The 27,805-nt window shown below is 39.7% G+C and overlaps 1 protein-coding gene across 1 annotated transcript; it reads right to left on the reverse strand.

The window, feature by feature from the left end:
- Positions 1 to 789: 789 nt before the first annotated feature.
- On the reverse strand, positions 790 to 27,799 carry LOC138738628 (V-set domain-containing T-cell activation inhibitor 1-like). Its single transcript, XM_069889214.1, has 5 exons — positions 27,694 to 27,799; positions 19,312 to 19,361; positions 10,978 to 11,319; positions 7,575 to 7,844; positions 790 to 2,709 (listed from the first exon to the last, which is right to left on the reverse strand). Exons 2-5 carry the CDS (start codon positions 19,358 to 19,360, stop codon positions 2,657 to 2,659), a joined length of 714 nt encoding a protein of 237 aa, XP_069745315.1. The 5' UTR covers position 19,361; positions 27,694 to 27,799; the 3' UTR covers positions 790 to 2,656.
- Positions 27,800 to 27,805: the final 6 nt, after the last annotated feature.

A 27,805-nucleotide genomic window follows, 5' to 3' on the forward strand; every position in this document is an offset into this window, starting at 1 on the left:
CGCTGATAATATTCGTACATTGTCCCATGTACCGGTTCAAACCTGGCATCCTTTCCCACAATTAAATTGGATGGACAAATGGTTTGGAGGAACCTGGTGGCGTACCTTCTTGTGGGTCATCGGAGGTATTTTATTCCTCCTACTTATTTTGCCCTGTATTATTCCCTGTCTACGCAGCCTGGTGATTTCCATGGTCCAACAAGTTATGCAACCAGGGGGAATGCGAGACCCTGTAAGACTTTTATTTCAGCGTGAGATTAATGTATCATAAAACGTTTCTCTTCCCTAGGTTACAATCCCCATTCATATCTATATATATATTCAACACATTTTAAAGAGAGAAAGGGGTGGATTGTTATATAGAGAATTTAGGTTAAAATGACTTAAGTTAAAATGTGATAATTAATCATAAACAGGGAAGCCAGAACGGACAGGGAGTTTACTAGCAGTCAAGGACAAAAGGATCTGCTGAATATGTTTTTTTAAACCTATCTTTTCATGGTCATAGTGAGAGACATGCAGGAGACAAAGGATTGATAAGAAGGGTGAGAAACAGAATTTAGTGTATGTAGAGTTCACAGCGTACGTAACGAACGTGATAATTAAAAATGCAGTTATACTTAGAATGCTTTTGTAATACTAACCAATTAAAACAGTATTAATAAGAAGGGGAAGGGCAAACAATAAGGGTATAAAAATCAATGCACTGTATGTATCGGGGCTTAACTGGTGAGAAACAAGTTGAGTCCAACTCTGCAGACTTGTAAATAAAGCTTGTCGTGTCATCAGTTTTAAAGAGACTCATGTGAGAAGTTTTATTTCTGACAATTATCACATGAAACATACATATTTTTTCCATTATTAAACAATATTTCATCTCATTATGCCATCTATTAATATTAATCATATTTGTATCTTTTAGCATACTAGCAATACATTTTTTTGCTACGGATAAAGCTAAATATACAAAAGCAACCTGAAACTTGTCTAATCCCAAGCCTTTCAGAGGTTGAAAACTACCCAATAAAAATACTGTTGGATCTAAAACTATTTTAATCTTATAGATATTCTAAAAACGTATCATCACATCTAAAACACAAATCTGATTCATTAAAACCATATTTTTTTAATTTTTCAGGTGTCAAATATATTTGATGTAAAAAATTGTAATTAATCATTGCATAATGTGTATTTATCAATCTAGTTACACTATCAGAACAGATATCTAACCAATCCTCTTCAGAAAAAGTAAAACCGGGAGGAGGGAGGGGGGGGGAGAAAAAGTCACTGTAAATGTGTGAAAAAGAAAAAGTGTATATCATGGCTATTGTGATTTATGGTGTGAAAAATAAAAAATTTAAAAAAAAAGAAAAAGTAAAACCAATATCCACTTCCCATTTACTTTTAGATCTATCCCAACCCTTTTTATCCATACCATCCTGTAATATTTGATACATAAATGAAATATAACCCTTCTCTGGTTACTTCATAAGAGAAGTCTCAACTTCAGTCATTTCCAGAGCTACCAAATTTTTCTTTGGGAGATATTGGTGGACTACGACTTTGTCCTCTTATATCTGGCAATGAGTCAGCAAAATTCATTGCTTCACAATCAGTTTCAAAAAACCGAAATTGATAGTCACTTGAAAACAAAGGGTTAAAAAACAGGTATTTAAAAGTCTGGCCAGAGAGGTCGAGATTGCACGTCCAGACTCTACGCCATCTTGCCACGCCCCTAGGTCGACCATTTTCCTGTTCAAATTGCCTGTGGACGCAACCAAGTTTAACTAGGTTCCCTGACTACCTCTGAGGTAGGTCAGGGACCTGGTTGGATTAGGACCACGCTGACTGGGTTGGACCCTTTCCTACTGCTGTGAGTAGGGCACTAACCAGGCAAATTTCCCATTTAACCTGGCAGCTTAAAAGGGCCGAAGTAGTCAAACATGTGGCTCATGTGAGTGACCTTTTCTTGAGATGCTATCACCTGTTATTTTTACCTTCACCAACTCCTGCTGTAAATCTGACACACTCTCTCTATCTAGAATCATGCTTTTTTTCCCCCTTTCTCTGCAAAATCACATAACCCCTCTTAGAACAGCAAACTTCAACCAGTCTTAGATCACTGGCACCAGAATCATTTTCAGAGCCTGGACATCTGTTCCTTTAAAACAATAATCCATTTATTCCATCCAGAACCAGAAATCTAAGAAAATAAGCCTTTTTAAAATGTAGAGTGGGGCAGAGGTGGTGACAATAGGAGGGAATAATATAATGAACAAAGTTGTCAGGGTACCATCAGAATTAGAAACAGAAAAGAAACAAATTGAACCCTCCCCCTTAAAGCTGTTCTGTCCCTGTCTGCAAAGATCACATGTTCCCAGGCAACCTGCTGTATGTTGATACTTTGTTGCCTCTTGCAAAAAGCATTCTGCAAAAGTCCTGTAAATATTCTGTGTTTTAAAATGTGTGTGTGCGAGCTGCTCTAGAAATTCTTCCCAAGCCTCCAAAGGGTTTGAGGTTCATTTGGGTTGCGTGTATTTAAATGGTTAGAATAAGCTTCTACAATGCTGGAAATAAAATGCAATATCTTTGATTTAAAATTCCAATGATTCTTTTCATGGAATAAGGTCAGTCTTCAGAGAGACCCATTTTTTATTTACAAATCCACTGATTTCTTTGCATCATTTATGTGGATAAGGGTTTTTCCATCTGAAAATAAAGAAAATGGAAAAAAAAAATCAACATTTCTCAAATTATGGTGTGTCAAAACAGGGTTATCTTAATGGAACAATCTTGTATATAACTGCAGATTTATTTTATTTATCCAAATTATTTTATGCAATGCTATAAAAGAAGCATTTGAAGCATTATTCTAAAACTGCAGTTCAATGGTCACACGGAGTTCTGAAATGTGCAGATCCTCAATTTACTGCATTTCTACCAACAAGGTCATCATTTCATCTGAAAGTTCTGAGTTTATGGACACCATTTAGTTAGTGAAATGTAGAAAACAATTTTCAATCATTTCTGCTTTACTAAGCAGTGTAATATTCAAATGAATGCTTTCCCAAAATAAACATTTGATTTATGCCAAGTTCTAAATATGCTTAATTTGCCTGGGCACTTTCCAACCAGACAGCAGGAATACTGACTTCTCTACTTTTTGTTAACCCTGTCCAAGTCTTCCTTTCCCAATCCCTTTGTCTCCTTTCCTGTACCTCCCCACCCCTTTCCTATCAGAGAGCTACTTTTTTCCTTCAATTACTTCTCAGCTTTTTTTGCTTCTGCCCTCCCTCCTGCACCCGCCCATTACCTCTTACTTGTTGGCCTGTGCTCCTCCCCTTGCCCCTTTCTCCCTCTCCTCCTCTGAATGAACAAACTGTGTACTGTAATTTCTACATTGTCAAACCAAAATGTACACAAATACTCTTGGGCAAATAAAGGAAAAGTGTCTTTTTCCTAAATATTATGGAGGGCACTGTAGGTGGGCACACGGATGAATGAAAAATAGAGGTGTGAGGTAGGGAAGAATGAGATTGTTGTGGAATGTGTTTACACAAGATGGCACAACAATGTTTGATGTTCTAACAGTCTAAATCTTCAATGTTGTCCTTCACTCACCACCTCACCTGTGGTTTGTGAAGATGTAAAGATTTTTATAAGGTCCCTAGCAATTTTCTTCCTTGTTTCCCAAAACACCTTGGGATGCATCTCATCAGATCACTGGGCTTTAGCAGTCGACATCTGCTTGGATATTTAATTCTAGGTTTTCCCCATGACCACGTGGGTTTCTTCCAGGTGGTCGTTTCCTATCACGTTCCAAAGATGTACGGGATCACCAGGTTAATTGGCCACATGGGTGTATCTGGTCACCACAGGCTCATAGACTCTAAGGGCCTGTTACCGTGCTGCGTTTCTAAATAGAAAAATTCTATCCCTGGATGATCTAACTCCATCATCATGTTATTGACTACTCCTTATTCCCACTAATCTCTAATGTTCCAAAGCTCATTGCAGTTCTTGCCTTTTCTGTCCTTTCAGATGACCAGCTTCAACTCTGAGACCAGGCAACTGCAACTTTCAGGAAAGTATAATTCAGGAGATTCTCATCTTCCCCAGTGCTCCGCAATGACATCAAGTTAGTAAACTGAAACTGAACTCAAGACATTCTATGGATATTCTATACACATGAAGTTCCTCAAGTTTTCACACATAGCAGAAACATTCTCTTAGCTGTCCCTTAATGAAGTAAGAAATTTCTATTCCCTTTCAGAAATTCTTATTCAAGTTTGTTTTATTGTCATGTAATAAAACAAAAAAATGCGATTTTACACGAAATTTTCTTTAGTCTACTGCAGAGATTTGGGCATCAGCACAAATTGCCAGGAGTCCCTTTCAGTCAGAAAAAGAAGCAAAAGAAAGAGCCCCAGAGTCACTGAGTGTCCACGGATTCATCTCTGGTGCTCCCGCAGCCTCCAAACCCACTGATTCTATGGTTGGCTTATCGACAAACTGCTCCAAAAAGGCATTCTACAAACTCTCTCCTGAGATCCAGTACAGTCCTGACTATTCCAATCCTCTTTCATGTTAAAATCCCCCATTATTTTGAAGCTTTCCTGACACACTCTTTTCTATCTCCAGCTGTAGCTCTTAGTCCACTTCCCAGCTGCTGTTTGGAGTCCTTTTACCCTTGCCGTTTCTTAATTCGTAAGGATTCTACCACTTCTGACCCTTCTTTCTAGTGATTTAATATCATTTCTTACCATCAGGGCCATGCCACCTCCTCTACCTACCTGCCTATCTTTCCTATACACTGTATACCCATGGGCATTCAGCTCACAGTTACATCCATCATCTCGGTGATGGCCACAATGTCATATCATTTAATCGGCTGCCGTACAAGGTCATCTATTTTATTCCTAATGCTCTGTGCATTTAACAACAGTGCACTTAGACCTATATCTGTTACCAATTTCTCTGTATTCTATTCGAAGTACTCGAGATGGCAGAGGTCGACAGCATCGAGTCCACGCTGCTGAAGATCCAGCTGCGCTGGATGGGTCACGTCTCCAGAATGGAGGACCATCGCCTTCCCAAGATCGTGTTATATGGCGAGCTCTCCACTGGCCACCGTGACAGAGGTGCACCAAAGAAAAGGTACAAGGACTGCCTAAAGAAATCTCTTGGTGCCTGCCACATTGAGGGCTGATAACGCCTCAAACCGTGCATCTTGGCGCCTCACAGTTTGGCGGGCAGCAACCTCCTTTGAAGAAGACCGCAGAGCCCACCTCACTGACAAAAGGCAAAGGAGGAAAAACCCAACACCCAACCCCAACCAACCAATTTTCCCCTGCAACCGCTGCAATTGTGTCTGCCTGTCCCGCATCGGACTTGTCAGCCACAAACGAGCCTGCAGCTGACGTGGACTTTTTTTTACCCCCTCCATAAATCTTCGTCCGCGAAGCCAAGCCAAAGAAAAAAAAACTTAGACCTATATCTGTTACCAATTTCTCTGTATTCTATTGTACAGCAAATAATCCTGATTTACACCTGTCCTTTTTGTCATCTTTGCTGCACATTATTTTTTACTTTTTCCTATTTTCCTCTTTCTCAACGCTAACACCCTGATCCTCTTCTACCCTAATCTCTGCATTTACATTCTGATTCTCAGTCCCCTGCCAAACTAGTTTAAACCCTCCCCAACAGTTCTAGCAAATCTACCCCGCCAGGATATTGGTCCCCCTCCAGTTCAAGTACAGGTCAAACCTTCCCCAGAAGAGACCCTAATGATCCAGAAATCTGAAGCCCTGTCCCAACACTTCAGCCACACATTCATCTGCCACAACTTCCTGTTCCTACCCTCTCTGGCATGTGACACAGGCAGCAATCCTGAGATTATCACCCTTAAGATCCTGCTTTTTTAAACTTCTTTAAAACTCCCTGTATCCCCTCTTCAGGACCTCGTCCCTACTCCTCTCTTTGTCATTGGTCCCCATGTGGACCACAACATCTGACTGCTCATCCTCCTCATCCAGAATGCTACAAACTTGATCTGAGACATCCCTGACCCTGGAACCTGGGAGGCAACATACCAACCAGGAGCCTTGATCTCATTCACAGAACCTCATACTCACTTGTCTAACCAATGAGTCTATATTCACCATCACTCTCCTCTTCTTCCCCCTTCACTTCTGATCCAGAGGGGGGTGGGGCCAGCTTTGTGTCGGAGATGTAACCACCTCATCTTGTCCCTGATAGGTCATCCCCACCAACAGTATCCAAAATAATATACCCATTGTTGACGAAAACAGCCACAGGGGGACCCTGCACAGTCTAACTCTTCCCCTTCCTTCTCCTGACAGTCACCCAGTTACCTGTCTCCTGCTTTTTAGGAGTGACCGTCTCCATGAAACTCCTGTCTACAACTGCATCTGCCTCCATCAAGATCCGCAGTTCATCCACCTCCAGCTCCAGGGAATAAAGTCCTAACCTGTTTAACCTTCCGCTGTAACTCAGTTCGTCAAGTCCCAGCAATATTGTAAATCTTCTTTGGACTCTTTCGATTTTATTAAAAATCTTTCCTTCAGTTACATGAGCAAAACTGTACACAAATCTCCAAAGTTGGCCTCACCAATGTCTTATACAACTTTACCATAACTCCTATAATCAATACTTGGATTTATGAAGGCCAATATGCCAAAAGCTCTTTGTTACCTGTGACGTAACGTGCAGGGAATTAGGTATCTATATTCCCAGGTCTCCCTGTTCTACCGGACTTGTCAGTGCCCTAAAGTTTACCGTGCACGTCCTTTCTTCATTTGTCCTTCTAAAATGCAACACCTCACACTAACCTGCATTAAATTCCATCTGGTCCAGATCCTTCTGTAACCTCTGAAAGCCTTCCAAGCAGTGCACTGCAACTCCAATCTTTGTGTTATCTGCAAACTTGCGGATCCAATTTTTCTTATTATCATTTAGACCAAGGATGGCCAAACTACAGCCTGTAAGTGGCTATTACAATATATTCTCTAACAATAAATCGCACATTACATGTCTTAGTTTCAAACAAGATGACGCAACCACTTTGAACAATACTACTATCATTTTGAACCATCTTCTGTTACCAGAGGTGACATGGATACTGTTGGCAAGAGGAGCATGATCCTGCCCTGGTTGTCATTCCCTCTGTCTATGAAATGGAACGAAATGTGTTAGAAAAAAGTCCTTACCTGTGCGCTCTTGCTGAATCCTTTTGTTCCTCAACAGAGTTGTCCTTTCCTTACCACAACTGCTGCACCACCAATGCAGCCTCTGCTCACCAAATCATCTGGAGTCACTCTCAAATTCCCACTCTTACGCTGGCCATTCCCACAGTGGACAGTCCACTTAAACTCCCCTTTCCTTTATTGGCTATAGCTAATACGCCATTGGTGAAATTTAAACAAGCGCCTACCTTTCCCGGTGCTTTTAAACCATCCTCTTCTCATTCCAATTCCTGCTCTTGCAGTTCTTGATGAGAAATAGACAAGCACCTACTTTTACCCTTCTCTATTGAGTCATTACCTAAAACCTACCTGAGAATGCCACTCGAATTCTCTTCGGAGTTTGAATCCACTTGTGCCATTTCGAGCAGATATAATGATTCTTCTCATTATCTACTTTCAGGTTGTTGGACACATTAACAAATCCAATGCTTTCTCGCATTACTTTTATTTCACTACTCTTGTTTAAATTGTTCCCATGTTTATCCATCCATTCCACCTCTGGCTCTGGGTACCACCCTGAAGACTGACAAGAGAGCACTTCAGAATTAGGGTTCCAGAAAACTTGAATATCCGGAGCAGCTGTCAAGAAAGAAATACAAATGACAACCAGTGAATACCAACATGTGGGGGATACAGATCAAAAAAAATGCTTCAATACAGAACATTAGTTACACTATAATAACCAATGGTATTTACTTTGGAGCAAGTAAGCACTTGCTTGTTCCTTTAATCCAAACAAAATGTCCCAACTAAATATTATAATTAATAGATAGTCTTAATGATCCAAGTCTTTTGTAAACATTGCCACTGGCTTATTTTATTTTCATAAACATCATTTCCTTGGCTTAATAACTAAGTTTGTAAAAGTAAATTCTTAGGAAATTTATATTGATTCTATAGGTATTCTTGGGCAGGTTGAACTGGCTGGAATCAAAAAGAATGGCACAGTTTCCTTCTCATAATGTAAATGAACCAAAGGCAGTGAAAACATCTTGATGGGTAACTATTACCCTGCAAACTTCCCTTCCATCTTGTGTGAAAGTGATTAGGGCATTCAATGCACAAAAAAAAGTGCGTATATATCTTTTTTTGCCAAATAACTATGAAGTTTATAATAATATTATGCATATCTTCATCTTTATTAAAACATTTAGATTTATTTAATGGAGCTTCCCACATTCACTGGAGCTAACTTGCAAATTTCATCTTTGCTTCAAAGGAAATGGTCATGCATCATCTGTGGATACCAAGTGCATTTGAACCAGGACCAACCATTAGATACTAGAGGATAACCTGATCAATTTTTCTCCACACCAGTTTCAAGTTGGAAATAAGTCCCTTAAGAGTTTGTAAATTAGTATCTGGCACTTGTTAGAGCACCAGAGAAGAGTTGGGTGGCATGTGGGTTCCTATCAGCAATCCTTAGACACAGCAGCAGCTGCTCCCCACAAGGGGGAGCTTTTTGATCCATTGCCATCAAGCTTATTTTGTTAGTCACAGAGTTTGAAAAAGGCCCCCATGTCCGCCAGCAGCCTGGTTCATATACTGCCATCTTGTGTAAAATGTTACCACTCAAGATTCCTGTTAAATCTCTCTCCCCTCACCAAAAACCTATGTCCTCTAGTTACAGACCCCCTTACTCTGGGCAAAAAAAAATCCACATTCACCCAATATAATTCCCTCATGATTTGTATCCAAAATTACTTCTAAGCATGTTTTTGCTTGTTATAGAATTGCTACTTGTGCCAAGGCATTAGCAACAAAATCCATCAGCTGCACAGCATTATGCAGTTGCTCCAATCTAACCTATCCATGCAGAAATGTTTTCCAGCTGTATTAACCAATGACACATGGTGGAGGGCCATTTCTGCAGATCTCTCTCCATCTTTCACTGAAACCACAGTGGACAGTCTGGATGTGGCATCATTAGTGACGGAGAGCTAAACAGCATGGAAGTGGGCTCTTTGGCCCAACTCACCCTGAGCAACCGGATTGCCCAAAGGTCACGGGTTTGAGATGGGCCATTTCAGATTTATTGTCAGAGTACATATATGACATCACATTCAACCCTGAGATTTATTTTCCCCTGATGACATGGCAAAATTACCACTAATGGATAGTGCAAAAAATAAACTGTACACACCATAAAACATATAAACAAATAAAGAACTGTAAACAAAATGACCGTGCAATAGAGAGAAAAAAAAATCAATAAAGTGCACAAGTCGTTAAATGAGACTGATGGTGGAGGGGTAGCAGCTGTTCCTGAACCTAGTGGTGTGAGTCTTGTGGCACCTATACCTTTTCTGATGGCAGCAGTGAGAACAGAGCGTGCTGGGAGGTGAGGATCTTTGATGATTGCTGTTGCTCTCTGATGGCATCATTCCCTGTAGATGCACTCTATAGTGGGAAGGGTTTTGCCTGTGATGTCCTGGGCTGAGTCCACTACCTTTTAGAGGGCTTTACACTCAAGGGTATTGGTGTTCCCATAGAAGACCATGATACAGCCAGTCAGCACACTTTAAACAACACGTGTAGAAATATGCCAAGGTTTATGCTGTCAAAAATCAAGCCTCTGCAAACTCCTGAGGATGTGCTTTCTTCATGATGTCATTGGTGTCTTGGGCCAAGGAAAGGTCCTCTGTGGTAATGACTCTCAAGAACCTAAATTTGCTCACCCTCTCCGCCTCTGATCCCCCAATGATCACTGGATTGTATACCTCTAGCTTTCCTTTCCTGAAGTCAACAATTAGCTCTTAGTTTTGGAGTCGTTGAGTGCAAGGTTGTTGTTGGTGCACCATTCAGCCAAGTTTTCAATCTCCATCCTGTACGCTGACTCATCCCCTTTCTTTATACAACCCACTACCATGATATCACTGGCAAATTTGTAGATGGTGATATTGTCATACTGAGCCACACAGTCATAAGTGTACAGTGAGTAGAGCAGGGGGCTAAAAATGCAAGACTGTGGTGCTCTGGAACTGATGGAGACGGTTGAAGCACAGGTGAATTTTTTGGATGCTATAGTCTGCTGTATCTGGGCAAAAGCTGGTGTTCACCACTGACGTATTGATAGTTCTGTATTTATCTAGGCACATGTGGAGTACTCCATCATACCCTCAACTGTGTTTTGTAGATGGGAGAAAGGGATTGAATAGTTAAGAGACGAGTGACTTGTAGTAGCATATTTAATCATTCTATTGAAGCTGCAATCATATTGACAGTTCCTGGTTAGTTATGACATCCAGTATGTTGGAGATTCAATGGGGGTATGAGCTCAGTGGTAGAGCATTTGACTGCAGTATGTTGGAGATTCCATCTCAATCTCCATCAAATTGTAATTCAGAAGACAACCAATAATGTTCTGGCATGTCCTTCAACATGACCCATGGAGGTAGTTATTTTTTATTACCTGGAGCTTAATTGTAGAGTTTTGGTCCTGTTTGTGTGATTGGTTGAACCCCCTAGAATAAATTGTGTTTGGTACCACTTGCAGGAAAAGTCATGCTGATCCTGACATTAAACTAGCATTTCTGATCATACGGCCCTGGTGCAAGTTCCAAATCTTGGTCACAAGTGAATTCCATGATGAGATGACACCAACACTCTAAGCAACTGGTTCTCTGTCCAAAAAAAAACTTAATAAGCAAAAATGAAAACAGTTCATTTCTCTATTGACACTGTAAATGTACATAACAAGTAGCTGACATACCCCAAACAAACAGGTGAACAAATCCATCTCCATATCCACTATCAGTGCTAACACTGCACACGTAGATTCCTTCATCCCAGATATTGACATTTCTCAAAGTAAGAAATGCTTTTCCATTATTAATTGACCTTTCAGAAACTTTAATTCTTCCCGAGTAGTTGGCATTCTGTTTGCGGAAATCACTTTTATTCTTTCTGTACTCAAACAAGGTTCCAGCAACATGTTCCTTCTCCCACTTCACTGCTGGGTCACACGCTCCTTCACAATCAAATGTACATTCAAAGGTGACATCTTTGCCAATCTCTACATTTGTTTCTTGCTGACAGGAAAGATGGAATGCATCTAGATAAAAGATGGAAATAATGCAGTTATAAACAAAATCTTCACCTAAAAATGTTCTGAGCTGATCGGCTTTTCGATCACTAACAAGTGTTAGGAAGTATATTTTTCCTTTAAAGTTATACATTCTGGATAGAAAAGTTTCTCAGCTGATTTACAGCTTACTTAAGGTGTTTTTATTCAGGCCCCCGTTTTGAGGGCAGCTTCAATCATGGATTTTAAATTTACCTGTTTGTGGAGTAGCCCCAAAAGGCTGTTCCAGCGCTGCTTTTATGTGGAGCGGCGCCTCGGCGCGTCGTCTGGATTTGTTATGGGGAGGTGGGGTGGGGGACTGTTACCACTGCACCGCCTGTCATAAGTACATGGCAGAATAATGGCAGTCTTCCCTACCCATAATCCCCCACACAGCTGAAACTGCTCTGCATTTCCCAGAACATTTTCAGCTGTGTGTGGGATTATGGGTAGGGTAGATGGCCATTGTTCTGCTGCGCATTGAGCCACTGGCACCAACAAGTGGCCCTGAAGGCCAAAGCAGCCTGGTGAGGGGCTGGATTGGCGGTGGGGCTGTCACAGCCCACCCCGATCACCCCAATGACTACTCTGGCCCAGCTCCCACTTCCCTAATGGCCCTCCGCTGGCCGCCCCTGCCCTGAGGAGGTCATGGAGAGAGAGGGGTGAGTGACTGGGAGAGAAATAAACTGGGTTGCAGGCTGAGGGCATCATCATGATGTCATCAGGCCGCCCCCTAGCCAGCGCTTGCAGAGGATGTACCTTTATGCAGCGAGGTGGAGCGCACCGCTCCATCTCTAGCACTACCTTGGAGACATATCCCAAACAAACAGGTGAACAAATCCATCTCCATATCCACTATCAGTGCTAACACTGCACACGTAGATTCCTTCATCCCAGATATTGACATTTCTCAAAGTAAGAAATGCTTTTCCATTATTAATTGACCTTTCAGAAACTTTAATTCTTCCTGAGCAGCCACTCACATACCATTTATGAAGGTAAATCTTCCAATGCGAGGACTGAGAATCTTCACATTTACGTTCGGATTTTTTTGCTTTATAAAAGGGCCTTTAGTCAAGTTATGACAATGGATGTCTGTGAAACTTTATCATTTCTCCAATTTATTTAAATTCACCCAATTACTTTTTCTTACAAAAAATAGAATTGGTTGTATGTCTCCAATTAGTGTCAATGTTCTTTGCAGAATTTAACTCTTTGGACTCTGCGTCCTTGTTCTCAGGGATTACCGACAAGCTCACATACTCTGTCTCTGTTTTCCAGGACTGCTTTTATTCCACCCGCCCCCCCCCCCCCCCCAACCATCAGCTGCTTCAACTGGTGTCCATACTGTCGTTTACCCATAGACTCAGCCCGGATTATATATTATGAAAGGATAAAAATGGCTGGAGTCCAAAGGGTTAACATTCCATTGTTGTGGTTACATTTAGAATTAAATACTTAGAAGTCCATTGAAAGATGAGGTGCAGGATGGTAAGTGGATAATTCAATGCTCCTGCCAGGTTCAACCTGTACGCAAGTCATCACTGTACCTTGATCCGACTTTAGGTAAAAATAACATCAAAACTTCATGACAGGGGGAGTCACGTGATGGAGTAGTGGCCGGACGGTGAACTCCAGCCCTCTCCAGAAAAGTCGGGAAAAACAAGAGAAAACACAAAGGCACAGAAATAAAAGTTACAGAAAAGTGAGTATAAAGGTGGAAAGAAGATGGCGACAAAAAAAGAAAAATCGAAAGCAACGGTAAGAAGAGAGGAAGAGAAGACAAAGGAGGAAAAAGGTGAAGGCCTTACCTGTCCAAAGAGGCCCGCTGCGGAGAGAGAAACCCGCTCCCTCAGGTCGGTAAATAATGGACTACAAAAATGGCTCGCAGAGCCGAGTAAAAGTGCGCAACCGCGCATGCGCGAAGTATCGCGCATGCGCGATGCGAATGAAAAAAAACACACCGACGGGAGGGGGGACCAGCTGGGGAGTCGATCTCCACAGCCGGCAACGACAGCTGCAGAACACCTGCAGCAAGAAGAGACCACAGAAGACAATAGAAACAAGAAAGAAGAGGAGGAAAGGGCAACAAAGAAACAACAGATGGTCAACCCAGAGGAAGAAGAAGAGGAAGAGTATGGTGAAATAGAAGAAGAAAAGAAAGGCAAGGTAAAGGATATACTTGCTCGTATTAAAGGATACATGGAGTCATTTAAAGAATGGCAAACACAGGAATTTAAGGATTTAAGAAAAAGAATAAACAACACAGAAGAGAAAATAAATAAAATGGAGATGACCTTAACAGAAATGGGAAAAAAAATGGACAAGATGGAAGAGCGGGCAGTAGCAGCAGAAATGGAGGTAGAAGACTTAAAAAAGAAATTGGAGAAATCTAATAAAAAAACTAAAGAGACACAAGAACTACTAGCTCAAAAAATAGATACAATGGAAAACCATAACAGAAGAAATAACATAAAGATAGTGGGCCTTAAGGAAGATGAAGAAGGCAAGAATATGAGGGAGTTTATAAAAGAGTGGATCCCTAAGACCCTAGGATGTCCAGAACTACAGCAAGAATTGGAAATAGAAAGGGCACATAGAGTATTGGCCTCTAAACCACAACCACAACAAAAACCAAGATCTATTGTAGTAAAATTCCTAAGATATACTACAAGAGAAAAGGTACTGGAGAAGACAATGGAAAAAGTAAGAGAGGGCAACAAACCACTGGAGTATAAAGGGCAAAAAATCTTCATTTATCCAGATATAAGTTTTGAACTCCTAAAGAAGAGAAAAGAGTTCAATACAGCAAAGGCGATTTTATGGAAGAAAGGGTATAAATTTATACTAAAGCATCCAGCGGTATTGAAAATATTTATTCCAGGACAACAAAACAGACTATTCTCGGATCCAGAAGAAGCACGAAAATTTGCAGAACAATTACAAAAATAGACTGAGGGAGGAAGACGGGTAATGAGAGTTAAAATGATCACAATTGATATGTATGTGGGTAAAGACAAAAATAGACTGAGGGATGAAGACGGGTAATGAGAGTAAAAATGATCACGATTGATATGTATGCGGGTAAAGAGGTTTAAGAGTGAATAGAGACAAGGAGCATACATGAATGTATCTGTACTTAGAGGAAAATATAGATAGTATAGACAAGAATTAATAAGGGAAGGTAATGGAATAGAGAGAATAAGGAGGGAATTAAAAGAGTGACCTTTGTGACATATGAAAAGTGAAATCTTTTCTGGGGGAGGCGGGGTGGGGGGAAATAGCGGTCACTGCAAAATCAGTTGACGCTTGCGAGTGGATTCGCAAATCCAAATGGAGAGGGGAGATGTGGTTGTCCGACAAGGGATAAAGGACAACTCAGGAGGTGAAGGGGAGATTGGGGATAAATAAGATAGAAATAGGAGAATAAGGAAAATGTTGGATGTTGTAGGAATGTTGTCTTATAAAGAGTTGAAAATAAGAAAACAGAAATGGAAAAGGAGGAAAGGTAATGATGGAAAAACGGAAAGAAAAGATAAACAAAATATAAAAGGGCTACGCTGAACTATATGTCTTTAAATATTAATGGAATACATAACCAAATTAAAATGAAGAAACTACCAAATTTAAATGAATAAATGTATTCCATTAGAAAAAATAACATATTGGTTAAGAAATAATATTGAAATATTCGAACAAGTATAGGAGCCTTACATTAAATTCAATAGCGAAAACCTACCGGGGACAAACATTACCTAAGTTGATGGAAGGAGAAGGAAAGAAAAGAATGGACTCAGTAGAATTTCTGGTGTAATTTTGTTGAATGACAACATTGTCTGACTGGCTTAATGCAACCTAGATTGTATACCTAAAATGGATGAGAGGAGGGGGTGGGGGGGTGGTTTGGGAGGAAAGTGGGGGGGGAGAAAAAGTCACTGTATATGTGTGAAAAAGAAATAGTGTATATCATGGCTAATGTGATTTATGGTGTGAAAAATAAAAAAATTATATAAAAAAAAACTTCATGACAGAAGGAAGCAATTTTGAATATGTAATTACAGACACAATGATAATTAAAAGATTTATAATAAACATGTACATCAAACTGCAAGAGAAAGAGAACGAGCTGTAAACCCAAATAAAAATGGGAACAAGATCTAAACATAGAGATAAAGAATGAAACGTGGGAAAAGCTACGCTCCGGAACTATGAGAAATACAATAAACACGAGGTTACACATGATACAATATAATTGGTTACACAGGCTATACACCACGCCCCAAATGTTAAATAAATGGGACCCAACAGTATCAGACAGATGTTTTCGCTGTAAGAAGGAAACGGGAACAACAGTACATGCAATTTGGGCATGTGAGAAAGTGGAAAAGTTTTGGGAAGATCTAAATCAGGTATTAAATAAAATCACAAAGAGCAACATACCAAAAAATCCAGAGATCTTTCTTCTAAGTAATATAAGAAGTAAAGAACTTGGACTCGATTTGGATGGAGCACAAAAAAGATTTATTATGATAGCCTTAGCTGTAGCAAAAAAATGTATTGTGTCAACCTGGAAATTAGAAGATAGCCTGAGAATACAGCAATGGTACATAGAAATGAATAAATGTATTCCATTGGAAAAAATAACATATCATTTAAGAAATAACATCACAGTATTCGAACAAATTTGGAAACCATACATGGAACACAACAGAGAAGTCCTACCGCGGACCTCCACCACCTAAAATGACAGGAGAAGACGAAATGAACTGACCCAGTATTTAAAATTAGATGACAATTTTCTTGTTTATTTTCATTGTGTGATGACATTGTTTAATGGGTTTAATGTATCATATATGTTGAACGTTGAGTGGGTGGGGAGGGGGGGTGAAGGAGGGAGGGTGGAAAAGGGGAGAAAATGACACTGTGTATATTCAAAAGGGAAATGTTTGTGTGTATTTTGGTCAGTATGGTTCATAGTGTGAAAAATAAAAAAATTTAAAAAAAAATCTTCATGACATTATTAGAGCCCAATCTAAAAGGACTCTGATGGCTTTGTGCCAATATCCTTGTGCTAAGTATTAGATAGAATATTAGTGAATACTTTGCCAATAGTCACAGTGGAAGGAATTCAGACAAGCAGAGACCTGTAATGCTAATATAATGCAAGACCCTTTTCCAAATCAGATATTCTGATTGATGCTTTCTTGGTTGGGGGTGTATATAACTGGGTTTCTATTAGATTTGCACAGATTGGTAAATCACCATGAAGTCACACTTGCTTGTATTCGTTAAGGGGAATGGGATTGGACAAAATTCAAATTGCTTTTGTACATTTGGTGTTATCAGTAGTGCGTAAATGTGTTGCTAGTACTTGGAAAGATGATACTGATATTAATATATTACACTGGCACAATGAATTGAAAGTATGTATTGTATTGGAAAAAATTACTTATAATTTACATGATAATTATTCTTCTTTTGTTAGTAAGTGGTCTCCGTATTTGAAATATATCCATTTAGATACACTTTGAAATTTTATTAACATTTATAATTTTTTTAATATATATAATCTATATATTATTTTGCTCCCCTTAAGGGAGTTGGCTGAAGGGGTGGGAGGGGTGTTAATATCTTTGTAAAATCTTTTCTTGATTATTTCTATACTGCATGCTATGTTTTTTTCCTATCTTTTAAATAAAGTTTGAAAAAAAAATTGTCATACTTACATCGCCCATGAATTTTATATCCAATAAACTAACAAATGGATAATTTTGTTTGTGATTTCATAATGTGCTCCTGCTAATTTATTAGCCATAGAGCACAGAAAATGAACCTTTGTAGCAATGGCTACTCTACTTACTGAATAACTCCACAACCATACGGGTTGAGTTCAGTGAGCAAAACTGATTTATTGAGGTCTGCCTGGCTGTTCTTATTCTCCCAGCCCAGACCTAGCTGAGAACCGCGCGGTTGGTCCGGACGTCATCTGGGCATCACGTGGGCCGCAGTGCACGGACTTCTAAGCCTGGTGCTGAGGTCAGGAAGAAACTCCCGATGGCACCATTTTGGCCGGCTGCCCCGTCGCGTGAGTGACATGCGGAGCCGGTTCACCTGCCTAATGGCGTGCCACCACACCTTCCCATTAAATCTTTAAATTGAAATAAAATATATTTTTCATCCATTTATGACATTAAATGTTGAGATTTTATTTCCCACATGCTTGTTTATATTTACCATGTCAGTTGAGGAAAGGTAGACTGAATGGTGTGACAGATTATGTTATATTTTATATTGCATATAGATATGTTTTAAAGGAGATAAATTGTGGCAGGTTTTTAGTTAGGTCACACAGATACAAACACTTCAAAACTGATCTCATTTAACATGCAAGAGCTTGGCTGAAGCCAGACAGTCCAGGCTCCGAGTGCCTTTGCAAAAACTTTGAAAAATGCCTATAGGACTTCACAAGTATGCTTGGAGTGGAACATGACAAGCTGGTAAGCTTGTTTAAAACCCAATTTTTAAGACGGGTTGTGAGTTCTTAGTTCAGCCTGGTCAAGACACTTATGGTCCATACAAGAGGAGATGGCTGGCTTTATAATGTTTCACTTGAAATAAGGGAAACAAAAAGGAACTCTTTGGTGACCTGAAAGAAAGAGGTTATCATCTGGAAAATCCTGAAGGGGCAAGTTTCTTCGGCAAGACACTGAAGTGGCTGATCGGAAGGAATCAGTTGTGGGTATCCAACGAGCAACAAATCTCTCTCTGAAAACTGACAAGAACCTTCCTGAGCTGTAACCATTTACCTTTCAAGCACCAAAGCCTAGTGAAGATTCATAAATGTTAAATTCTGTGCACAGTATAAAAATTGCCTGCATCCAGTGAACTTGGGAGGAGTGAGAAGTGAGACTGGACTGTGAATTAAAGAACTTTTTTGAACTTATACACACATTACATGCACGTGCGCTTAAAGTGAGAAGGGGGTTAAGTTAGGTTAATAGTGATAAGTTAAACTTTGATCCTGTTTTCATGTTTAAAGATAATTAAAAGCAACTTTTGTTTAAGTAACCATTTGTCTTGGTAAATTTCTATTACTGCTGGGTTTTAGGGTTCTCTGGGCTCATAACATTAGTACTGTAGAAATGTGAGACGACGACTCCACAAATACCCCAAGACAAAAGTAGAGCACGGCATTAGAGTGCCAAACCAAAGCAGAAGTACAGAACATTACGTTTGTTTTCCTGTTTACTAAGTTCTGAATATAAAAACGATCCAAAAACGGAACTTTTTTTTGTGGTGCCGACGTGACGTCACAAGTTGAAAAAAATTTATCACCCAACTTGCCCATGTGGGGCTCTGACACTGTTGCCGCCAGTTTGGTAACAACAGAGCTCAGAACCATCTGGAAAGACAGACACTGAACGGCTGGATGTTGGCTCAGAGAAGCAGGCTGGAATCTCTAGCCATCAGTGAGCAACTGGAGGAAGTCAGTGGGTCAGTTGGTGCCTGGGGAGAAATTAGGCAATTGTCCTTTTTTTCCCTTCAATTTTTTATTTTTCACACTATGAACCATATTGACCAAAATACACAAACATTTCCCTCTTGAATATACACAGTGTCATTTTCTCCCCTTTTTGGCAATTGTCCTTATTTCAGGTAACTCCTTCCCCTCTCTCTTTCCATTTCGTCTTTACCCGCTGTTGTACTTGGTTTACAAACTGCATGCCACTGTTTCCCAGCCGCAAGCGGTTGGAAGAATCCTTTGTCCCGGCATCATCAAGGATACAGCCTCCTGGGCAGGAGTGGGGATCAGCGACAGCAGTGGGGAGGTGTTCAGAACTGGCGGTTGCAACTGTGCTGTTTTTTGGGGTTTGTTCCGAAAATCGAAAAAACCCAATAACCAAATAACATTCGATCCCAAGCATTCTGGATACAGGGAAAAGTAGTGTATCTACAAACCTCTTCAACCAGGGAAGAACTTACCAATAGAGCTGATCAACAAGGAACACAACAGAGTTTTGATGTTCAACATCCTGAAAAGAAAGTAATAATTCATTAGAAGGAGAAACTGAACATTTAACTTCAACTTCAAAATGGTCAGAAAAGCATAAAGCTGTTCAACAGTCTTCAGTTTGACAACCGATTCTGTTCATTTATATACAAAAATTATTTGGATATAGGACAATTTCCATGTATGCACATGACTCCAAAACAAATTGCTATTGGGGTCAGTTTGTTTGTTCAACCCAGCCTCATCCACACAGGCTGAAACAATCTTGTAGCCATGGACAAGGGCAGGAATGAAGCTTCTCAAATACTAACTCCTGGAACCTGACCCCTGACTGCACACCTCCTGTCCCTCTTCAGTGATAAAATATAAAATATAAAATCTAGTAAACCTCCTCTGGACCATCTCCAAAGCCAGTATATCCTTCCTCAAATATGGAGACCAAAACTGGACATAGTACTCCAGGTGCGGTCTCACCAGTACCTTATACAGTTGCATCATTACCTCCCTACTCCTGAATTCAATTCCTCTAGCGATGAAGGCCAACATTCCATTTGCCTTCTTAATAACCTGCTGCACCTGCAACCTAACTTTTTTGCGATTCATGCACAATCACTCCCAAGTCCCTCTGCACAACTGCATGCTGTAGTTTTTCACCCTTTAAATAATATTCAGCTCTTTTATTTTTCTTGCCAAAGTGGATAACCTCACACTTACTAACATTGTACTCCATCTGCCAGACCTTTGCCCACTCATCCAGCTTAACTATATCCCTCTGCAGACTCTCCACATCCTCATTACAATTTGCTCTTCCGCTCAATTTGGTGTCATCTGCAAACTTGGCTACACCACATTTTGTCCCCTCCTCCAAGTCATCAATGTAAATGATGAACAGTTGTGTGCCTAACACCGACCCCTGCGGCACCCCACTTACCACTCTCTGCCAACCTGAAAAACTCCCACTTATCCTGACTCTCTGCCTCCTGTCAGTCAACCAATTTTCGATCCATGCCAATATACTTCCCTGGACTCCACTTTCCTGTAACTTACTGATAAGTCTCTTGTGCGGCACCTTATCAAACGCTTTCTGGAAATCCAAATATACAACATCAACCTGTTCCCCTCTATCCACCGCACCCATTGTATCCTCAAAGTATTCTAACAAGTTTGTCAAACAAGATCTTCCCTTTCTAAAACCATGCTGCGTCTGCCTGATTGAACTCTTATGTTCTAAAAGTTTCACTATTTCATCTTTAATGACGGCTTCAAGCATTTTTCCAACTACAGACGTCAAGCTAATTGGCCGATAATTTCCAGTCTTCTGCCTACATCCCTTCTTAAAAAGTGGCGTGAAATTTGCTGTCTTCCAGTCTGCCGGGACCTGCCCAGAATCCAAGGAATTTTGGTATACATCAACTATAACTTCTGCCATTTCCTTCAGAACCCTTGGATGCATATCATCAGGACCAGGTGATTTGTCTGGCTTTAGTCCCATTAATTTCTCCATCACTACTTCCTTTGTAACATCTATTTTATCAAGGCCTTCCCCAACATTCGCATCTTTAACTCTGGACTTGGACATGGTGGACGTGTCTTCCACCGTGAAGACTGACACAAAATATTTGTTCAATGCCTCGGCCATTTCCTCATTTTTTTGCTACCAGTTTTCCTTTCTCATCCCCCAAGGGTCCTATGTTAACTCTGGCCACCCTCTTCTGTTTTATATATTTATAAAATTTTTTGCTTTCTGTTTTTATATTTTGTGCCAATTTACTTTCATAATCCTTTTTCCCATTTCTTATTACCCGCTTTGTAACCCCTTGTTGTCTCTTAAAGTTATCCCAATCTTCCAGTTTCCCCACTGCTCTTTGCAGCTTTGTACACCTGCGCCTTCAATTTTACACTCTCCTTTATTTCCTTTGTTAACTACGGTTGATTTTTCCCTCCCTTGCTGCCCTTTTTCTTGACCGGAATATATTTCTTTGAAAATCTTCCACTGTCCCTCAACTGTTTCATCAATTAGCCTGTGCTCCCAGTCCACTCTGCCCAATTCCTCCCTCATCCTATGGTAGTCACCCCTGTTTAAACATAATATATTAGTTTTAGATCTAACTATTTCCCCTTCCATCTGAATGAGAAATTCAATCATACTATGATCGCTATTTTCCAGATGGTCTCTGACTATTACATCATTTACTCAACCTATCTCATTGCACAACACTAGATCCAGGAGAGCATTTTCTCTTGTTGGTTCCTTAACATGCTTCTCAAGAAAGCTATCGCGGATGCATTCTATGATGTCCTCTTCCAGACTCCCACGACCAATTTGATTTTCCAAATCTATGTGGAAGTTAAAGTCCCCATGACTACTGCCGTATTATTATTACATGCCTCACTTATCTCTATTTATTTCCTGTGCCACTAAACTATTGTTATTTGGTGGGTGATAGATAACACCCACCCATAATTTTTTCCCTTTGTTATTCTTTATCTCTACCCAAATGGACTCAACATTATGCTCTTTGAGAACTTTATAAACTACGACCACTTGGTGGTACAAGTTAAAGGTCTACTCCACAGACTACCGTATCTATCTAGCGCCATAATCATATTCGGAGACTATTCAGGGGTATTTTACGGTCCAGTTATCTGTAAAAGGGTGGGAATTTTTCAAGTTCTGACTGTATGTATTGAAAGGTTTGTGTGCTTCTGGGTTGTTGGGCCTAGACTTCTTGTGTCACCTTAAAAGCCTGATCATGGAGTACTCAGACCCACTTCCCCCAATCACGGTGCGAAATGGAAGGTCCCAAAACCTAGACACTACATGCTGCCTTTCCACACTGAAAATCAAACCCCATCTCTTTTTCAGAACCCAACCCTTGACTCTAAGCCGATAGCTACAAAGAGCAGGTGATACAGTACAGGGGACTGAGAATTTATTAGAGCCAAAACACAGTGGCTGCTTAAGAAAAAAAAACATGGAACCCATTAACAGACCGTGGAGAGCCCCCGTGGTAGTCGTGAAGAAAAGCCCAGGCTAGTGATTGACTAGACAAATTACTAATCGCTTCACACTCCTGGATGCACAACCCGTGAATGAAATATCACAGTACCGGGTCTATGCAACCATTGACCTGAAAGCTGCATGTCACCAATTATCAATCTGTTCCAAGGACTGCCTCTACACCGCATTCAAGACAGATGGACGGCTTTATTAGTTCCTTTCGGCATTACGAATGGGGTCTCAGTCTTCCAGAGGGAGATGGATGGACATGGTAGACAAGTACGGGCAAAGTGGCAGGAGAGGGAGTGAAGTACCAGGTGAGAAAGAAAGTTGACGGGGTGAATGGAAAGAGGAGCAGCAGCAGGAGACTCGACAGATGAGCAGCTCAGAAGAAGAGGACCAACATCAAGAGGCCAAGCAAGAAGAAACCTGACAAAGTGAGACAAGCTACTCATCAGAAAAATCAGAAGAGACACAGATACAAAGAAGAAGACGACATAAACACAGGTACAGACACAGAAGAAGACCAAGATCTTCACAGAGAGGTAGAAGGTAAAACAGATGGACAGAATATAGATAAAGCTTTTTTTGAAGACCAAATGAGAGCATTAAAAGGTTGTCATTAGAATTTAGTGCAATTAAAAGAAAAATGAAAAGAACAGAAGATAAAATGCAAAGATTAGAACTAGTCATGACAGAAAAAGGGAAAAGATTAGAAAATGTGGAAGAACGAGAAATGGCTGTAGAAATGGAAGTGAATGAGTTAAGAAAATTGGAAGAAAGTGATAAAAAATTAAAGAGACACAAGAGTTGTTAGCTCAGAAAATTGATAATGTTGGAAAATTATAGTAAACGAAACAACATAAAAATAGTGGGCCTAAAGGAAGATGAAGGCAGCACAGATATGAATGAATTTATACAAGAATGGATCCTGAAGGTCCTGGGAATGACAGAAATGCAGAAAGGAATGGAAATAGAAAGGGCACACAGGCCACTAGCTCCGAAACCGCAGACACATCAAAAACCAAGATCCATCTTAGTAAAATTTCTGAGATACACAACAAGAGAAAATACACTGGAGCGGGCAAGGAATAAAATTAGAGAAGACAATAAACCATTGGAATACAAGGGTCAAAAAACATTTTTTACCCAGACATAAGTTTTGAACTCTTAAAGAGGAAGGAGTTTAATACAGCAAAATCGACCCTGTGGAAAAAAGGTTATAAATTCATGTTAAGACATCCAGCTGTGCTTAAAATATTTATACCCAGGGAGCAAAACAGACTGTTCTCAGATCTGGAGGAAGCACAAGAATTTGCAGAATGCTTGCAGGACAGAAGGAGAGATGAAGAGATGTAATAAGAATGAAGAACGGTGATAAAAAATATATAAAGATGTAAAAACAATGTATATGTAAAAAACTAAAGAAGGGAAAGAGAAGGGAAGGAAAGAAGTAAGGGGAAAAAAGGGAGAACTTTGTTATATGTGTTTAAAAAAATTGTTTTCGGGGTTGGGGGTTGGTGGGGAGAGAATAACTGTCACTGCAAAATCAGTTGACATTTGCGAGCAGGATCGCAATCCAAATGGAATGGGGAGTTGTGGTTGCCCAGCAAGGGATAAGGGGCAACTCAGAGAGGGGGGGGGGGGTGATATTTGGGGTTAAGGGAATATTGGATGTGGGAGTTGTTGGAGTATTTTATGTTTTAAATGTGTTGTCATACATTGAGTTTAAAAAGGGAAAACAGAGATGAAAATGGGAAAAAGGGGGATGGTGGTGGTGAGGAAGTGGAAATGGGGTGTAAACAAGATATAAGATGGCCACGTTGAACTATATAACTATAAACATTAATGGAATACATAACCAAATTAAACAGAAGAGGCTATTAAATTTACTGAAAAATGAAAAAATAGATATAGCATTTGTGCAGGAAATGCATCTAACTGAAGTGGAACATAACAAATTAAAGAGAGACTGGGTAGGACACGTAGCGGGAGCATCAGATAATTCAAAAGCTGGAGGTGTAGCTATATTAATTAATAAAAATGTACCAATCAAAACAGAGGAGGAAATAATAGATCCAGCAGGGAGGTATGTAATGATAAAGTGTCAGATATATTCAGAATTTTGGAATTTGCTCAATATACATGCACCTAATGAAGAGGATCAAAAGTTTGTGCAAGATATTTTTTTGAAGATTGTAGATATATAATGAAATATATTGATAGGAGGGGATTTTAACCTTAATTTGGATCCAATGTTGCATAAAACTGGACAAAAGACTAGTAAAAAGAATAAAGTGGCCAAATTTATGGTTAAATCAATGCAGGAAATGAAAATTATGGATATATGGAGGAGGCAGCACCCAAGAGAGAAGGAATATGCATATTATTCAAGTAGGCATAAAACACTCAAGGATTGATATGTTTTTGTTGATGGCCCATATTCAAGGGAGAGTTAGGAAAACTGAATATAAAGCGAGATTGCTATCTGATCATTCACCCCTGTTGTTAGCAATAGAACTGGAGGACATCCCACCAAGAACATATAGATGGAGGTTAAACTCCATGCTACTTAAAAGGCAGGAATTTGAAGAGTTTATTGAATGCCAAATTAAAACATATTTTGAAATAAACACGGAATCAGTGAAAAACAAATTTATATTATGGGACGCAATGAAAGCCTTCATTAGAGGGCAGGTAATAAGTTATGTAACTAAGATGAAAAAGGACTACAATCGGGAAATAGAGCAGTTGGAAAGTAAGATAGTAAGTACAGAAAAAAAACTAGTAAAAAGGGATGATATAACAAAAAGGAGAGAATTGGAGGACAAAAAAAATAAATGATACCAAAATTGTTATTGACACAAAACCCACTAATCCCTTTTACAACAGATAACCTTTCCTTTAGAGAATGGGAGAGAAAAGGAATCAAAAGAATAGAAAATTGTTTTTTTGGGAAATAATTTATTAATATTTGAACAGCTGAAGTACAAATATGGAATAACTCATGGTACAATGTTTGCATATCATCAACTGAAAGCTTATTTAAAGGATAAATTGGGAAACAGACTGAGATTACCAGAAGGAAGCAGCTTTGAATATGTGATTACAGACACAATGATAATTAAAAGATTTATAACGAACATGTACATCAAGCTGCAAGGAAAATGATGAAATAAGCTATAAACCGAAACAAAAGTGGGAAAAGGATTTAAACATAAAGATAAAAAATGAAACATGGGAAAAGTTATGTTCTAGAACTACGAAGAATATAATAAACACAAGGTTACGCATGATACAGTATAACTGGTTACACAAGTTATATATCACGCCCCAAAAGTTTTTTTAAAAATGGGAGCCAACATTATCAGATAGATGTTTTCGCTGTAAGAAGGAAATGGGAACAACAGTACATGCAATTTGGGCATGAGAGAAAGTGAAAATGTTTTGGGAAGATCTAAATCTGATATTAAGTAAAATCACAAAAAATAACATACCAAAAAATCCAGAGATCTTTCTTCTAAGTAATATAAGAAGAAAAGAATTAGGCCTCAAACTGGATGAAGCACAAAAAAGATTTATTATGGTAGCCTTAGCAGTAGCAAAAAGAATTGTATAATGTCAACTTGGAAAATGGAAGAGAGCCTGAGAATACAGCAATGATACATGGAAATGAATAAATGTATTCCATTGGAAAAAGTAACATATAATTTAAAAAATAAAGTCACATTATTTGAACAAATTTGGGAACCATCATGGAACGTAACAGAGAGGGCTTGCCTCGGACCTCCACCCCCTAAAATGATAAGACAAAATGACTTGATCCAGTGTGTAAAAGTAGATGACATAATTTTCTTGTTTATTTTCATTGTGTGATGACATTGTTTAATGGTTTTATTGTATTGTATATGTTGAATGTTTATTGGTTTTGGAGGGGGGTGGGAAGGGGGGAGGGAGGGTAGGGGGTTAAAAAAGGGAGAAAATGCCACTGTGAATATTTAATGAGAAACGTTTTTATACATTTTGGTTGATGTGGTTCACAGTGTGAAAAATAAAAATTATAAAAAACCTCTGTAAATATTGGCCATGAGTTGTGTTAATAAGTGTGTACAGTCACCATCACCTGTAGCTCACTGAAGTCCAAGTTTGTGGGTGGAAACACACATTGTGTTTTTAGTTAGCTGCAGAGATGCAAATTTCTAAACAATGATATCTGCGTCATCTGATTTAAGTTAACCAGTTGCAGCGTTAGTCAGGTCTGCGACATGTGAAAATAGCAAAGTTGTTTGTTTATGTTTGGGGTAAAGTCCGGACATGGATCAGACCCACTGTGACAACATCTGGTGCTCGTGATTAATCTCTAATTACAAAATATAGTGAAAAGACACAAAAGTACCCGCCACCCTTCTATCTGGTGCAGGTATGGAACCCTGATAAGTTAGGGAAGAAAGAATTTACAATGATTGTTGCAACACAAGAACAATTGTGATTGTAATTGTGCACTCTTTCGTGGCACATTTCTTGACAAAGACTCTCCAGCATTGTCCACAGCTCACAACCTGGAGTGGAGCTTGGATTCGTTCCCAGGGGAAGAGATACCCAGCCGCTCTATGCTTTGGGCTTGATACCCTGGCCAACCAGTGAGGCTGGCTTGGGCATGTCTAAAATAGGGCAGGTGATTAAAGGAGCACATGGCAAGGTATGTATTCTTTCAAAGGGGCCAAGGGCAAGGTGTGTGCTTGCTGTCGTGGTCTTGACCTTGATTGGCAGATGTGGTGGCTTTTGACCAGGTTCCACCCAGAATGGACAGATCATCCTCCATACTAAAAGCAGGTTAGCCAATAGACTTGGAAACTTGTTACCCTGCTTAACATCACAAATTGAAACTACAAGGTCAAGGGAACTGAACTGCAAAATTAATTTAAACTAATAAAGTTTTGAAGGTAACAAAATCACCTCCTTACAAAACTTAATGGACAAAGCACAAGTAGAATAATGAGCCAAAAATAATCTGTGTTCAGGGGATGCAAGTAGCTATCCCCATTGCACCCATTTGCTGATTTTCTGACTTTACCTGGTTTGTCACCGTCCAGGTCTTTATATGACGAAATAGACATTAGAGATGCTTGCAAATTCAAACCAATGAAAGCAGAGCAGTGAGGCTTGAAAACCAGAAAAAGCATTTGCTACAAAAGCAAGTTCAGTGGCCTGGTGAAGGCCCCCAAAATTATGAAAGTTTTTAAGATGTTTCTTTTTAAAGAAACTTTCCTCCTGTGGTGTTAGTTCTGGTTTTCCCCTACCCCAAGAAAAAGACACTGTCTACCCCACCTTCAGTAAGTCACTTCATACTTACTCTGAAGTCGTTTTAACTGTGTCAGCATTACAAGAGACGCGAAATACATACGTGCGTTCACTGGAAATCTTTTGTGAAAGCTCCAAACTGCGACAAGGAAATTGAAATTTAC

Source organism: Narcine bancroftii, chromosome 7 (genome assembly GCF_036971445.1).
Source record: "Narcine bancroftii isolate sNarBan1 chromosome 7, sNarBan1.hap1, whole genome shotgun sequence".
Classification (NCBI taxonomy): Eukaryota; Metazoa; Chordata; class Chondrichthyes; order Torpediniformes; family Narcinidae; genus Narcine; species Narcine bancroftii.